General features: G+C 41.6%; 2 protein-coding genes across 8 annotated transcripts in view; both read right to left on the bottom strand.

Annotated features, from left to right (window-relative positions):
• Positions 1–11,296, bottom strand: part of ark2n (arkadia (rnf111) N-terminal like PKA signaling regulator 2n) — an 88,576-nt gene extending 77,280 nt beyond the window's left edge. For 3 of the 7 annotated variants that reach the window (XM_078552998.1, XM_078552961.1, XM_078553009.1), the window contains exon 1: positions 10,809–10,905. The gene's annotated coding sequence lies outside the window, so the exon portion shown is untranslated. Of the gene's footprint in view, positions 1–4,152; positions 4,173–10,808; positions 10,912–11,188 lie in introns of those variants that run through there. The other 4 variants (XM_078552969.1, XM_078553019.1, XM_078552978.1 and 1 more) reach the window with 3 other exon arrangements.
• A 599-nt stretch (positions 11,297–11,895) lies between these two features.
• The window catches only part of haus1 (HAUS augmin-like complex, subunit 1), a 47,772-nt gene continuing 43,356 nt past the window's right edge, over positions 11,896–16,311 (bottom strand). The window contains exon 9 of the mRNA XM_078553030.1: positions 11,896–14,834. Within this exon, the coding sequence (XP_078409156.1) occupies positions 14,757–14,834 (78 nt within the window). The 3' untranslated portion in view covers positions 11,896–14,756. The remainder of the gene's footprint in view (positions 14,835–16,311) is intronic.

Genomic DNA, 16,311 nt, shown 5'->3' on the forward strand with positions numbered 1-16,311 from the left:
TAACTAAAGCATCATTTCCTCACCTTTGCATTCTAACCCCCTTGAGATAAGGGTTAACATACCAACTGCCTTTTTGATTATTTTGTGTACCAATGCACTAGCTTTGTGATTTCTGTACACAAACTCATATACCAATATGAAAATATTACAATTTTCCTTTCTTGGAACCAAAGACCACACACTTCCCCACGTTGAACTCCATCTGCCACAGATTTACCCACTCACTTACATTTATGTCCCATTTATAACTTTCCTTTCCCCATCTATAGAACTCACTGTGCTTTTTAGCTTCTTGTCATCTGCAAATGTGGATCCACAGCTCTCTATTCCTCAATGCATGTGTATGGCGAAACACCAACACCCAATGTAGATCCCTGGAAACACCACTTGTTACATCCTGCCAAATCAGAAAATATTCTTTTTATCCATACTCTGTCCACTCCCAATTACCAACCGATATCACAAGGTTAACTCTAATTCCATGTATAGTTGTTTTTGCTAATTTTCTATGGTCAGAACACACCATAGGAGCATATGTGTACTTTAAATAACAAATTCATATAATGCTCACAGCATTAGAAACCTAACATTTGTATTCCCCAAATAATTTGCATTCTTGTGCCAAGCTTCCAAAGATTTTTCAGGGCAGCCATCAGGCATGATCAAAATTTTCAGGGGTCCTTCAACATAAAACTATGAGTAATAGCCAGAGCTCAACATCCCCATTTTCATCAAACGATTCATAACAAAATAATTAAGTTTTGTCTTCAGATTGAAGACACTCTCCATTGTGCTTAAAGCAATAGATTCAGAACAGGTTTTGCAGCTACAAACTGGCATTTATTAGGCACTGTGGGACATCAGCACCTGCAGAATTGTTTTCTATCACGGTCTATAATCTGTTGGCCCAGCATATCCTTCATTCTACCAGCGCTATCAAGCCAAGGTACCAACCCTGACTTTAAAAAAAGTGTAGAAAAGCATGCCAAGAACAGCACCAGACATAGCTAAAAAAATGGTGCCAACCAGCTCAAGTTACAAACAAAAAACTACTGCGGATGCTGGAAATCCAAAACAAAAACAGAATTACCTGGAAAAACTCAGCAGGTCTGGCAGCATCGGCGGAGAAGAAAAGAGTTGACGTTTCGAGTCCTCATGACCCTTCAGCAGAACTGAGTGAAGTTAGGAAGGGGGTGAAACATAAGCTGGTTTAAGGTTGGGGGGGGGGGGGGGGGGAGAGAGAGAGAAGTTGGTGGGGGGGTGGGTTGTAGGGACAAGCAAGCAGTGATAGGAGCAGAAAATCAAAAGATGTTACAGACAACCGTGTCCGGCCCATCTCCCGCGCATCCGCCCTCACGCCTTCTCCTCCCTCCCAGAAACATGATAGGGTCCCCCTTGTCCTCACTTATCACCCCACCAGCCTCCGCATTCAAAGGATAATCCTCCGCCATTTCCGCCAACTCCAGCATGATGCCACCACCAAACACATCTTCCCTTCACCACCCCCCGGCGGCATTCCGTAGGGATCGTTCCCTCCAGGACACCCTGGTACACTCCTCCATCACCCCCTACTCCTCAACCCCCACCTATGGCACCTCCCCATGCCCACGCAGAAGATGCAACACCTGCCCCTTCACTTCCTCTCTCCTCACCGTCCAAGGGCCCAAACACTCCTTTCAAGTGAAGCAGCATTTCACTTGCATTTCCCCTAACTTAGTCTACTGCATTCGTTGTTCCCAATGCGGTCCCCTCTACATTGGAGAGACCAAATGCAAACTGGGCGACCGCTTTGCAGAACACCTGCGGTCTGTCCGCAAGAAAGACCCAAATCTCCCTGTTGCTTGCCATTTTAACACTCCACCCTGCTCTCTTGCCCACATGTCTGTCCTTGGCTTGCTGCATTGTTCCAGTGAAGCCCAACGCAAACTGGAGGAACAGCACCTCATCTTCCGACAAGGCACTTTACAGCCTTCCGGGCTGAATATTGAATTCAACAACTTTAGATCCTAAACTCTCTTCCCCATCCCCACCCCCATTTCTGTTTCTTCCCCCTCCCTTTTGTTTTTTCCAATAATTTATATAGATTTTTCTTTTCCCACCTATTTCCATTATTTTTAAATCTATAACTGTAATACCCTGTCAGTCTTTCCACCCCACCCCCACTAGAGCTGTACTTTGAGTGTCCTGCCACCCATTCTTAATTGGCACATTCTCTTAGATAATATCACCACCTTTAACACCTCTCTGTTCCTTTGTCTGTAACATCTTTTGATTATCTGCTCCTATCACTGCTTGCTTGTCCCTACAACCAACCCCCCCCCACCAACTTCGCCCCCCCCCACCTTAAACTAGCTTATATTTCACCCCTCTCCTAACTTCACTCAGTTCTGCTGAAGGGTCATGAGGACTTGAAACGTCAACTCTTTTCTTCTCCGCCGATGCTGCCAGACCTGCTGAGTTTTTCCAGGTAATTCTGTTTTTGTTTTAGTTCAAGTTACAATACTGGACTACACTCATGCGGCATGCTATAAATAGAGCTAAGCAATTCTACAACAAAAGTTCTGCAGTTCTGTCAAATCCAGTCGTGAACAATGGTGGACAATTAAAGAGCTAACAAGAGGAAGAGGCTCCATGAATATCCTTGCCTCAATGTTGGCAGAGCCCAGCATGCAAGTGTAAAAGACAAGGTTGAAATGTTTGCAACCATCTTCAGACAGAACCGGTTAGTAGAATTGGTATCTCAGTCTGCTCCTGAGGGCCCCACCATTACAGATGCCAGTCTTTAGCCAATTCAATTCATTCCAAGAAAATGGCTAAATGCACTGGATACAGCTAAGACTATGGGTCCCATCATCCTGGTTGTGGTGCTACTGATGTCCACCAGAACTAGCCCTGCCCCAGGCCTAGCTGTTCTTGTCAGCTACAACATTGCTGGGCATATACCCAGGAATGAGCAAAATTGCCCAGGTATGTCTGTCCACAAAAGACAAGACAAATCCAATCCAACCAATTAATGCGCCATGAGCCCAATCTCAATCAAAGTGATAGAAGGTGAGTGTTATCAAGTAGCACTTACTCACTGATGCTCATTTTGGGTTCTGCCAGGACCACTTGGCTGCAGAGCTCATAACAGCAATAGTTTAAACGTGGACAAACGAGCTGAATTCCAGAAGCTAAGTGAGGCAAGCTGTGAGTGACTGCCCTTGACATCAAGGAGCTCTCGTAAATTTGCAGTCAATGGGAATGAGGGGGAAAAAATCTCCACTGGCTGAAGTAATATCGGCACAAAGCAAGAGAGCTGGAGGCCAATCATCTCTGCCAAAGGACAATGTTGCAGGGATTACTCAGGACTGTGTCCTCAGCCCATTCATCTTCAGCTGCTTCAAATGACTTTCCTCCACAAGGTCAAAAGTCGGGGTTTTCGCTGATGATTGCACAATTTGTTCCAACAAGTGCCAGGCAAGGGCCAACTCCAGCAAGAGATATGTTAAGCACCTTCCCTTGACATTCAACAGCAATATCAATGTCAAATCCTCCACCATTAATATCCTGGGGAGTCACTATTGACCAGAAACTTAACAGGACCAGCCATATAAATTAATGTGGCTACAACAGCAGATCACAGGCTGGATATTCTGTTACGAGTGACTCACCTCCTGACTCAAAGCTTTTCCAACGACAAGGCACTCATCAGGAGTGTGATGGAATAGCCACCACTTGCCACAATCAAGAAGTTCAACACCATCCAGGGCAAACTAGGACTTGATCAGGCTTGAGCTGACAACTGGCAAGTAACATTCATGCCAGACAATGACCATCTCCAACAAGAGGGAGTTCAACTACCTTCCCCTAACATTCAGCAGCATTACTGTCACTGAATCCCCATCACCAACATCCTGCTGGTCAGCATTGACCAGAAACTTAACTGGGCTAGCCACATAAAAAGAGTACAAAAGCAGGTCAGAGGCTGGGAATTCTTCAGTGACTAAATTGCCTCCTGGCTCCCCAAAGTTTGCCCACCATCTACAAGGCACAAATCAGGAGTGTGATTGACTCTCCACTTGCCTGGATGAGTGCAGCTTCAATAACACTCAAGAAGCTCAACACCATCCACAACATAGCAGCCCCACTGACTGGTATCTCATCCATCACCTTAAACATTCATCCTTATACCATCGGCACAATGTGACTGCAGTGTACACCACTGCAACTCATCAAAGCTTCTTCAGCAGCACCCTCCGCCACCTGGAAAGACAAAGACTGCAGGTGAATGGGAACCACCACCTGCAAGTTCTCCTCTTATGTTACACATCAATCTGACTTGAGAATAATATTGCCATTCATTCATCACTGCTGGGTCAAAATCCTGAAACTCCCCATTTAACAGTATATTAAAAGCACCTTCATCACATGGACTGCAGTGGTTCAAGAAGACAGCTAATCAGCACCTTAAGGGTAGTTAGGGATGTTCAGTAAATACCAGTCTTTCCAATAATGCCCACATTCAGTAAATGAATAAATTTTTAGGAAGTGTAACTACCTAACTCAGTAAAAGCCGTTTCATTACATTACAGGTGGCTTATTAATTAGAGAATGTAAAAGCTTTTCTTTTCTTAGCAGCCAGAAGGACTGGCCAGAATAGTGTGACTACCTATTTCTAAATTAAATGTTACTATTTCTAAATTGAAGTGGTAACGCAACATTGTAAAATGAATATCATGCAGCCCCTCATATATACTATTTTTGAATAATAGAGTGGGATACAACATCTTTCATTTCAAGCCCTGAACAACTACAACCAGTACAGAAAACGGATGCCACATTCAGATACAATTTGTACCTAAATGTGCACTGTGTGAGGTAACACATCAAGACACAAATAATCTGTAGAAATTTACTGTGAAATTCAGTTAGAACATAAGTTCTTTTGCAGTCTGGATTTATGGACATGCTTTGTTATATCTGACTGTAATTTACAAATGTGAAAACTGATTATAAAATTATCATACACAGAGCATTTTCTTGTGGTTAATAATTCCATTAATCACATCACTTGAGCTTCAGTTCTGCTAGAACTTTAAAGCTTTGACAACGAAAACCAACAACACATCACTAGCCAAATTCTACCCAGCTCATTCTTCCCACTACCCCTATCACTTTCATTTTTGGTCCCCTATATGCATCACCTTCACCCACAGCAACCAACGTGCACTAACATAGTACCTTTTACATCATAAAATCTCAATGAGATTCACACTAGGCAAAAGAAAATGGGACATCAAGCCACGAAAACTGTATTTTGGCGAGATGACCAAAGACTTATTTCAAGATATATGCTTTGCTAAGATTTTATAAGTTGGAGAAAGATTAGCGTATCTGCCAAGGTCAAAAACTTACTGTAGAACTTGTCTAGCAAATGCTTAGAGATTAAGTTTAATTTAGAAATAGGTGGTCACACTCTATTCTGGCCAGTCCTTCTGGCTGCTAAGAAAAAAATGCTTTTACGTTCTCTATAATTAATGAGCCATCTGGGCGAATTTTACCCTGAAACCTTAGAAACAGCTTTTTTTTCAAAATTAACTGAAATTACATGAATACATAGCAAACTCAGCAGAATTTCAAAACATGTTATCTACTAAGTTGCAATTCAAGCCTTGGCTTTTCTTGCTGGCAAATATCCAGGGCCTGATTTTAACTGTGTAAGTGAATGGGTTTTGAGCAAGTGAAAATCAGGCCCGCAGAGTTACTGCAAAATGGGATTAGTCAGAATAGAAAGGCTTCTGAACAAAATGTGTCACAGATCATAGACAGTTGTTACAACAACTACATAAATCCATAAAAATTCATCTCATTGACCAAAAATTCTTCTCAAATATAGTTGTTACAAATGGTCAACAATGCAAAACAGCAGTGGTGCATAGAGAAAAATCACTTTCAATGATCTGTGACAGAATACAATCTTGTTAACCTTGGAATTCCAAACCCATCATCAACCCCAAGCCCAATCATTTCAGATCAAAACAACGTACCACTTCACCTTTCTGCTAAAAAGTATTTTTTTTCATAAATGATGCTCTCTCGGAGAACAAGGATCTGAATCTTGGGTAAATAAAAGCAAAATACTGCGGATGCTGGAGATCTGAAATAAAATCAGAAAATGTTGGAAGAACTCAGCAGGTCTGGCAGCACCTGTGGAGAGAGAAAAACAGAGTTAACGTTTCAAGTCCAATATGTCTCTTCTTCGGAACTTCTTTGATTCCGAAGAATCATATTGGACTCAAAACATTAACTTTTTCTCTCTTCACAGACGCTACCAGACCTGTGTTTTCCAACATTTTCTGTTTTTATTTCTGAATCTCGGGTGTCAGCTATGGCTCAGTTGTTAGCACTCTCACCTGAGTCAGACGGCTATAGTTCAAATCCCACTCCAGAGACTTGAGCACAAAAGTCTAGGCTGAAACTCCAATATAATATTGAGGGAGTATTGCATTATCAGAGAAAAGACATTCAGATGAGACATTAAACCAAGATCCTGTCCACTCTCTAGTGGACATAAAAGATGGCTTTAGGGTGAAAGGGGAAAGTTTTAGGGGGAACTTCTTCACTCAGAGAGTGGTGAGAGTGTGGAACGAGCTACCATCTGACGTGGTAAATGCGGGCTCACTCTTAAGTTTTAAGAATAAATTAGATAGGTACATGGATAGGAGAGGTCTGGAGGGTTATGGACTAGGTGCAGGTCAATGGGACTAGCGGAATAATATTTCGGCACAGACTAGAAGGGCCGAATGGCCTGTTTTCTGTGCTGTAGTGTTCTATGGTTCTAGCCCAAGGTACTATTTTCAAAGAAGAGCAGGTTAATTATCTCCACTGTTGTGGTCAATATTTATCCCTCAGTCAACAGCACAAACAGGTTATCTAGTCACCATCGCATTGATGTGTGGGAGAGTTGGCTGTGTGCAAATTGGCCACATTCCCCATGACGTTGACTATGTTTAAAGCGATTCATTGACTGTGAAGCGATTTGTGATGTCCTGAGGACATGCAAGATGCTATAATACATGCAAGGCTTTTTTTTAAATCATTTGCTGAGGTAAGGGAGTGAGAGGAGCTCAGGAGAGAACAGAGGTTATGGAAATGTAGGAGGGAATGAGGACATGGGGGGAGTGATTGAAAGAAAGTAAAGACTTTCATTTACATAGTACCTTTCGCAACAATTGTTCCAAAACACTTTACAGCCATTGAAGTACTTTTGAAGTGCAGTCACTGGTGTAATGTCGGAAACGTGGCAGCCATTTGTGTACAGCAAACCAACCGTGAACAAGTCTTTCCACATGTCTGAAACAACGATGCACTGCAACCTTTGCCACAGATCCATTTTACATACTGAGAAGCTACATCAGGTGGTTCTGGTATCAACATCAATGATAAAACTTCAAACTAGCTCTTGGTACAGGTCTAGGAAACACCATGCATGTAATCACTTTTTGTTTTAGCTGTGCTGAGTTGTAGAAAATCACAATGAACAACAGCACATTCATAACTGCTTCATCAAGTTTCCCCTTTCTTACTGCAACACCCATCTGCTGTAGATCTTCCTTATCTGATCCAGTTACCTACGCCAAAAGCACGCAATTTTATTCTTTTTAGGATTGGTTTACACCCCAAAAATTTAGGTACCTTGTGTCGAGTTATTTTTTAAAAATTCAAGTGCTACTTGACAAACAACCATTGTTTAAATATTGCTTGTTTAAAAATTGTTTTATATTAAGAATGCTATTGTAAATAAATTAATTTCCAGTAATTTTATAAATAGGGTTTCAAAGGTTCCCTGGTGAACTAGGGAAGCCAGCTTCAATCTGGTTATTTTTTAGTACATTCACAGCATTAGTAATAATGCAGTACCTTACAGTTAGACTGTCTACCTAGCACCGCAGATCGCCAAATCTTGTTTGATTCCAATCTCTACATCTATACTTCTACTTCCCATCAATCTTGAATATCCTTCTTTGTAAAAACTAGGCACCATTTGTAGATAATTTTCTCACAACTTAGATCATGAATTCTCCCAAAACTTAGGACGTTTGAAGTCATTACTGCATTTTTATCAAACTGCATATAGCTTCTCTCTTTCACTCCATTATGTATCTCTCCCTCTATTTCTACATATCCCTGGGTCCATCTTTAAGCTTATTTTGCTCCATGGCCACCTGCCACTGCACTTTTACTCCCAGGTTACCCACCTCCCCTTCTTGGTTTGCTCCCACCTTTTTCTATTCCTCTATCCCTGGCTCATCTCTTTCACTGCAAGTCTGTCTCTCTGTCTCTCTCTCTTTTTTACCCATGGGTGTCTATCATTATCTTTTGTGCCTTATCCAATTTGATTCTTACATCCTCTGTCTACCCATCAAAACGTTACGCCTGGTATTACGTCATTCTCCATTTCCAGGTTTACTTATACGTCTGTGATTGTTTCTATCAACCCTAAGGCATACCCACACCTCTCCAACACTTCCAGACCCAAGGCAACCCCTTTCCCTATTGTTCCATAATAGACACAACTGGTTCTGAGTTAACATGCCTGTGGCTAACTTTCTCCACATCAGTCCTGTGACTCATTCTCTGCATCATTCTGTTGCAAAGATTTCTCCCTATCTTGGTGGATTCAAGTCCTAATTCCAGAAATCTGAACACATAATCCAGGCTGACATTTAAAAGCAGTGCAGAGGTGCCATCTTTCCTACAAAACATTAAACTGAGGACCATCGGCATCTCTCCCTCAATCTCTAACCACATATAGTTGTGTGACTGTGCCTCCCCTCTTATGCCATTCACCTTGTGCTCAGAATTGCATCTCTGTACTTAGTATACCCTTTCCTACCTCCCCTATTCCTGTCCATTTATCCTTATAGAATCAGCTTAGGGGGCCATTCAGTTTATTGTACCTGTGCTGGCTCTTTAAAACATTGTCCAATTTAGTCCCACTCTCCAGTTTTTTCTCCATAATCCAGCAAATTAGTCCCTTCAATACATGTCCAATTACCTTCTGAAAATCACTATTGAATCTGATTCCACTACAGTATTGTTCCAGATCTTAATGACACTCTGCTTGTCACTGATGCATTTGCCAAAGGGAACAGTTTCTCCCTCTATACTTTATTAAAATCCCCTCATAATTTTATTATCACTCCTCTTAATCTCTTTGCTCTAAGAACAAACATCCCAGCTTCTCCAAATAACTGAATTCCCTCATCATTGGCATCATCCTGTTAAACCTGCACTCCAGGGCTTGACATCCTTCCTAAAGTACAGTGCCCAGAACTGAACACAACACACCAGTTGAAGACTAACCAGTGGTTTGTGAAGATTTAGCAAGGTTTCCTTCTCTGAGCTCATCTGCCTGCACACCAACCTTCCCTTTGTCTCTCTCCCTCTTCACAGCCCATGTGTTTAATTCTTTCCAAAGCCCTTCTCTCCCGGTTTCCAAACATAAACCTTTGACTCCCTTTGTCCCAAGGCCTCCTGTATTTAGCTTTTCTGTATGGCTGCAGTGATTTCTCTCTTAACATTTATCTCTATTCAGTTTGTCTCCCCCAGTCTATTAGCAGACTTGACTTGTTTATTTCACTATCTTCTGGCCTCCCTGTTTCTGAAGTTTCTATGTCAATCCTGAAGTCTCTTAGTTGGACATTAAAGGCACCAAGGCACTAGAAAAAAACAATTCTCCTTGCACCCTACTTGGCTCTCAAAAATAGATGAACTCGAACATGTCATTTTACTTTAACTTGGGTCTTGATGTGTAAAATCACCTTTGTCTACATAACAGCAGTAACTGCGCTTCTAAGTCATTCATTATGCATGACAAGTTTTGAGACACAGAGATGTAATAAGGTAATACAGAAATAAAAGCTGCTTACTGTCTTCACATCAGGTTTACCTCTCACTTGCTAAATACACTTGTGTGCCTTCTGCCAAGCCTGCTTTCCTCCTTTGAGCCAGCACATAGCATGCTCATCTCAGGTCTCATTTGTGTGTGCATATATAACATAAACACACCTGTCTCTGTTTATACATCTCAGTGAATCTCAATGGTCTGCAGCGACCCTTCCTCCTTGCATTTCTCATTTACTCCATCACCTCATTCACCTATTTATTTGTATGCAGCCCCTTCTCTCCCCCACTAAGCTCACACTTCCCACTTTATCTTTGTTTGCCCATCAGTCTGCCCCGCTCCAATCCTCCCTCTCTATCTCTCTTCCTCCATATAAAAATAAATAGGAGCAAGCCATCTGCCATTCAAAAAAGATCATGGCTGATCTGATGGCAGCCTTAACTCCACTTTCCTGCCTGCCCACCATAACCCTGGAATCCCCGTGCATTAAAAATCTATTTTACTCAGCCTTGAATATATTCAATGACTCAGCCTCCGGCACTCTCATTGGAAGAGAATGCCAAAGATTAACCAACCTCAGAAGAAATTCCTCATCTCCATCTTAAATGGGAGGCCCCTTATTTTTAAACTGTGCACCCTGGTTCTAGATTTCCCCACGAGGGGAAACATTCTCTCAGCATCTACCCTGTCAAGTCCCCTCTGACTCTTCTATGTTCAGCAGATCACCTCTCATTCTACTAAACTCCAGTGAGTATAGGCCCGATTTCTCAACCTTTCCTCATAGGACAAACCCCTTCAGCCCAGGGATCCCGTCCTCTCCACGTTCATTCCGCCTGTCCCTCCTCCAACCCTTTCTTCTTCACGCCTTCAAGCTCTCATTTCTATCTCTTTTTTTTTTCTCCCTCTCTTAGTTTCTTACCGTTTTGAGTATGTATCTCTCGCTCCCAAAACAAGCTTTCACTTCCGCTCCTGCGCACTGCAGCTTCGCCGGCGCGGCGCGAGGTCACTCATGGGGGGTGGGGCGGTCCTTCCGCAGGACAACAAAAAAAAAATCAGGAAAACCGATCTTCTGAATCTCAGCGGCTGCGGCCTCTCTCCACAGACTCACTCCGACGGCCAGCTGCCTCTCCAAAATGGCGGAGACTCCGGCTTGGAATAGAGTTTTTTTTTCCCTTTCTCCTCCCCCCCCCTCCCCCTCCCCCTCCCCCCTCTCTCTCCTCTCCCTCCTCTCCCTCCTCTCCTTCCCTCCCGAGCTTCCGGTCCCTCGAAGCTGTGATGTTAAATCTCGGGATCGCTTACAGGGGCGCGGCGGTGCCCGAGCAGAAAGTTGGCGCGGAAGGTCGTGGGTCGGTGGACCAACAACATGGTCCCGGCTAGGGGGGTCTACCTCCTCCCGTCTGCGGCTTCTCACAAAATGGCGGCCGCTTCACCGGCTCCACAGGCGAAAGGTCAGCCCGCCTGTGAGCCGGAAGCGATTCCCTTTCCTCAAGGTTACCATAGCAATATTCCAGCTCTAGCCTTTCCAATAGCCACCATTTTAAAAATGAAATATTTTCATTTTCTCACAAAAGTATTTCGGATTCAATCCAGAACCGATTTCCCACGCGCTTTGAATAGTTAGAAAGTCTCTCATTTACTAACAAATTCATCTTTTTGAAAAAAATTATACAAATCATTTTGCTAATAAGCATTTTTTTTTTAAAAAAAGAATCATCTAATCTTCGCCATAGAAAAGGGCATAACGTAGCCTTGGGAATTAATGACATCACTCTCTTACTTACAAATACTAAGTTTGTCTGAGCTGAGATTTGGTGAGTGAGGATTTATGGTCCACAGCCCACCCCAGTCCTGCTTCAAGTGCAGATTTTTATGTATTCCCCACCTCGTAACATTTTCTCTATCACCCTTCCTCTGCCACTTAACAAAACTTCTCACAACACTAAAGCAAAACAAGTGCATGTATAGAGTAAAATTGCTTAACAATTTACTAAAATGGACCACAGAACTAAGATTTCCAATGCTGCTTTATTTTTCTCAGTAAATTATATAAATCCCAATCCATACATAACATTTCACACAGTAAAATAGAGCTACATTCATCAAGTTTCAACCACATTAGCATCAACTTTCAGACTCATGGCAGTTACAAATACTGTACTGTATTATTCATTTACATATTAATCCTGCTGACACATACAGTCCCTGTTTCACATAGAGCAGACAGATCACAGAATGCAGTTGGCCTATGCTTTTTAAAATCAAATCAAGTTTTAAAAATGGGCATTCATGAAGGAAGCTATAGGTACACTTATGGGACTTAAACATCTCTCAGCTATCCTTTTATTTGATTGTTTAAAGCAACCAGTTAGAAGCAATGGAAATAAATATTTTGTGTATTCATATCAACCAACTGGGTAATATTTAAATTATTAGTTTAGTAAATTGATTGTTCAGCCAGATTTTTCTTGTTTTCAGATCAGGCCTATTATGTGTCACTGTATCTATGCATTTGCTGAGAAATTGTCCAAGTTAGGACCAGTGTGTTGTTGAAGTCACCTTAGCAAGTTAGAAGTATTTTTCCCTGTCATTTGACATTACAATATTGGGATTTCTTCAACCATCACTAATTAAAAGAGAAAATACATTCTGCTCAAAGAACTAGTTATAAAAAGATGATTGTGTACTTCGTAGCATTTTATACCAGTCCTTTGATTACACTGATCTATGGGACAGACAGAATCTAAACTGATATTATGTGTTATACTTCCATCATGATCAGTCATTCAATCCAAATTTGAGATGACAGTGGGCGATATTGCAGTCATTCTAAACAAATTGAAGGATGATTCAGAGTCACCAAGTCAAATCTTCCTTCCATGGAATTATGATTAATCTTAAGATAGGACCTTATCTCCTTGCTTTAATATTTTACCACCGCCAGAAATAACAGGCACCATTATACATTTCATGTTCAGTAAGTGCCAAATTACTTTACTGCAAGCATTCAGATTGTTCAGAAGTTAGCCCACTAATGCTCAGAGTGTCTGATTAGCTTTGAATTGGCATTTCTAAAATCCTCTCTTAATTTTCTCCCCTTCTTTCCTCCTCTCCTGTAGATATTGTCTCCTTGTTGTTGCACAGTTCCAGAGGCACTGAGAACTATGTAGTACTTCAGGCAAAGTGGACATTTATCACATGAAGCCTTATCTATGATCATCAATAGCCAATTTGCCATGGAGGATGTAGCCAATCCCAACTCTAACATAACCACAAGTTTACAGGTGTATTTTCAATTTGGATTTTATCCTATCTAATCTAGGGTCCTCAAGACCAAATGTAGAACATGACCCTGTGAATGGCCAATCAGCCAAACTAACACAAAACAGGGATCAAAACTGGAACACTTCTTGGTCTTTATAGCTCCGTTAGTTCAGTGGTTCAGGTAGTGACTGTCAGCGGACCAAGAAGTTAATTGCTGCTAACACTTTTGGTTTCATATTCTTGTTGAAGTTAGGGTGAAACACTGGTTAGGATGGAAGACATTGAAATCACTGCATCCTTTGCCATAGCACAATGATACAAATTGACAGCTTCAAATTTTTAGCACACTTATGTTGAAAAAGAAAAGGGTTTCTTACTTATTTGGCAGATTTTGTGTTATCAAGCTTTTGAAAAAAATTGCATCATGACAATAATATTAGTTCAGATCCCAATATAAACAACCTGGTCCCAAAAAGCAACTCAATAATCCATAAGAGATTAGGTAGGTTATAAATCATCTTTTTTGTTTGTCATATTAGAAGCAATAATTAGGGACGAGGACTTGACAAAATGCTCATTTGACAACATTTGAGTAAAGCATAATAGTAGAGCTAAGATACACTGAAGTTCAATGGATTGAATATTTTTTCGTTCTTGTATGTATACATCCTATGGTAAAAGTACAGCTTCAAACCAAAACAGTAAATAGTCAAAGTCTGCCATAAAATACTTAATTATTGCAGTTCTGTCACTGAAATAAACAGAGATGGTATAGATACAAGAAATCTAAAACAACTCAGCAGTATTCAAAGACAAGGCACATACAAACATGAAAGGGAGAATACATTCCCTAATAGCTCTATAAATAATTACACAATGCGAGATTGGGCATAAAAATCAGGAAGGCACCAAGTTCAAACAAAATGGTGATGTGAGCATGGTTAATACTGGAAGCATTGTAATTAGCCTATTTCCCTAGACTAGGGGCAAAAAAAAGTCTATTTCTGTTTAGCAGACTGTTGCTGAAAAGGGTGAGAGAGAAGATAGAATCAAGCTTGACTATGATGGCCTCTCCCCACCATAAAACAACCCGCCAGCACTAATTCATAAGATACGTGCAGACCATAGTCAATCCTTCAAACTACATTGAAAAGAAGGATAAAATTGAGATGGAAATAAGAAGGGAAGATGGAGAAGAGAAGTGTACTCCCATCAGAAATATCAACTGTTGGCACTTCCAAAACTTTAAATACAAGACTACATGATCACGGCCTGCAACCTCATTGAGCTCACCAGCCATTGTAATTTAACTAGAGAATAATTGAGATAACAGGGAATAATCGATATGGAAGCCCCATGACACCGTAGTGGCTTCACCTTAAGCTGGCAGAACAATAGCTACAAGCAAGGTGACATTTTTTTCAACAGCATCTTCAGTTGATGAGCGATTTATGATCAAACCTTTCATTAACATTACAAACTTTAAAAAAAATATAAACTCCATTGTTTTAGATTGCTAGTCAAAGTTACAGGCATAGAAACAATATGCATTTTTAAGATGCCTCATGTTAGGAAAGAGAATTTTGATCCGATATCAGCTTGTAGTTCATTTCAGTAGATTCACTTCAGGTGATGCACACCTCAGATCATCCATCTTCTCAGAAAGAAGACGATCAACTTTGTTCTGGAAGAAAAATTTATTTTTCAAAAGATAATATTCAAACATTATTCATGTCTTTTTACAGAGCACCTTCAGTTTGTTTGCTGTTACTTTATCACGGAACAAATAAAATTTACTAGGAACTGCTCAATTAAACAAAAGCAGACAAGTCATTCCTGAGCCACATTTATGCAAGTCTCAATGACTAGGTAACAGCAGGTTCCCCCCCAACTAGAAAGAGTAATTAATGTAGAGGGGAAAGGTTATGGTCAGTAATCAGGCAGCTTTCCTGTCAGTTGCTAATGGTGTCCACTGCAGAGAATCCCAGCGGAAGCAAGCGAATCCTTTTTTAAAATTCTTTCACGGGATGTGAAGATCACTGGCCATGCCTGCATTTATTGCTCAACTCTAATGGCCCTTGAGGTGGTGGTGAGCTGTCTTCTTGAACTACTGCAGTCCATTGGGAGTTGGTACACTCAGTGTTGTTAGGAAGGGAGTTCCAGGATTTTGACCCAGCGACAGTGGAGGAACAGCGATATAGTTCCAAATCAGGATGGTGTGTGGTTTGGAAGGGAACTCCCATGCATCTGCTGCTCTTGTACTTCTAGGTGATATAGGTTTGGAAGATGCTGTTGAAGAAGCCTTGGTGGGTTGCTGCAGTGCATCTCGTAGATGGCACACACTGTTGCCACTGTGCTTCAGTGGTGGAGGGAGTGAATGTTTAAGATGGGGTGCCATTCAAGCAGATTACTTTGGCCTGGATGGTGTCGAGATTCTTGGGTGTTATTGGAACAGCACTCATCCAGGCAAGTGGAGAGTATTCCATCACACTCCTGACTTGTGCTTTGTAAATGGTGGGCAGGCTTTGGGGAGTCAGGAGGTGAGTTACGAATTTCCAAATTCCCAGTCTGACTTGCTCTTGTAGCCATACTATTTGGCTGGTCCAGTTTAGTTTCTGGCCAATGATAATCCCTAGGATGTTGATGGTGGGAGATTCAGCGATGGTAATGCCATTGAATGTCATGGGGAGGTGCTTTTGATTCTCAATTGTTGGGGATGGTCATTGCCTGGCACTTGTGTGGCGTGAATGTTTTCCAGATCCAGAACAAGGCACAGGAATACACAATGAATGGTAGGACCCTGGGAAGTACCGAGTATCAGAGGGACATTGGTGTACATGTCCACCGGTCTCTTAAGGTAGCGGGACAGGTAGATAAGGTGGTTAAGAAGGCATATGGGATACTTGCCTGTATTAGCCGAGGCATCGAATATAAGAGCAGGGAGGTTATGCTGGAACTGTATAAAACGCTGGTTAGGCCACAGCTAGAGTATTGCGTGCAGTTCTGGAATCCACATTATAGGAAGGATGTGATTGCACTAGAGAGAGTGCAGAGGAGATTTACTAGGCTGTTGCCTGGGCTGGAGAGTTTTAGTTATGAGGAGAGATTGGATAGACTGGGGTTATTTTCTCTGGAGCAGAGGAGATTGAGGGGGAACATGA

Source organism: Cetorhinus maximus, chromosome 1 (assembly GCF_964194155.1).
Source record: "Cetorhinus maximus chromosome 1, sCetMax3.hap1.1, whole genome shotgun sequence".
In the NCBI taxonomy this organism is placed as follows: Eukaryota; Metazoa; Chordata; class Chondrichthyes; order Lamniformes; family Cetorhinidae; genus Cetorhinus; species Cetorhinus maximus.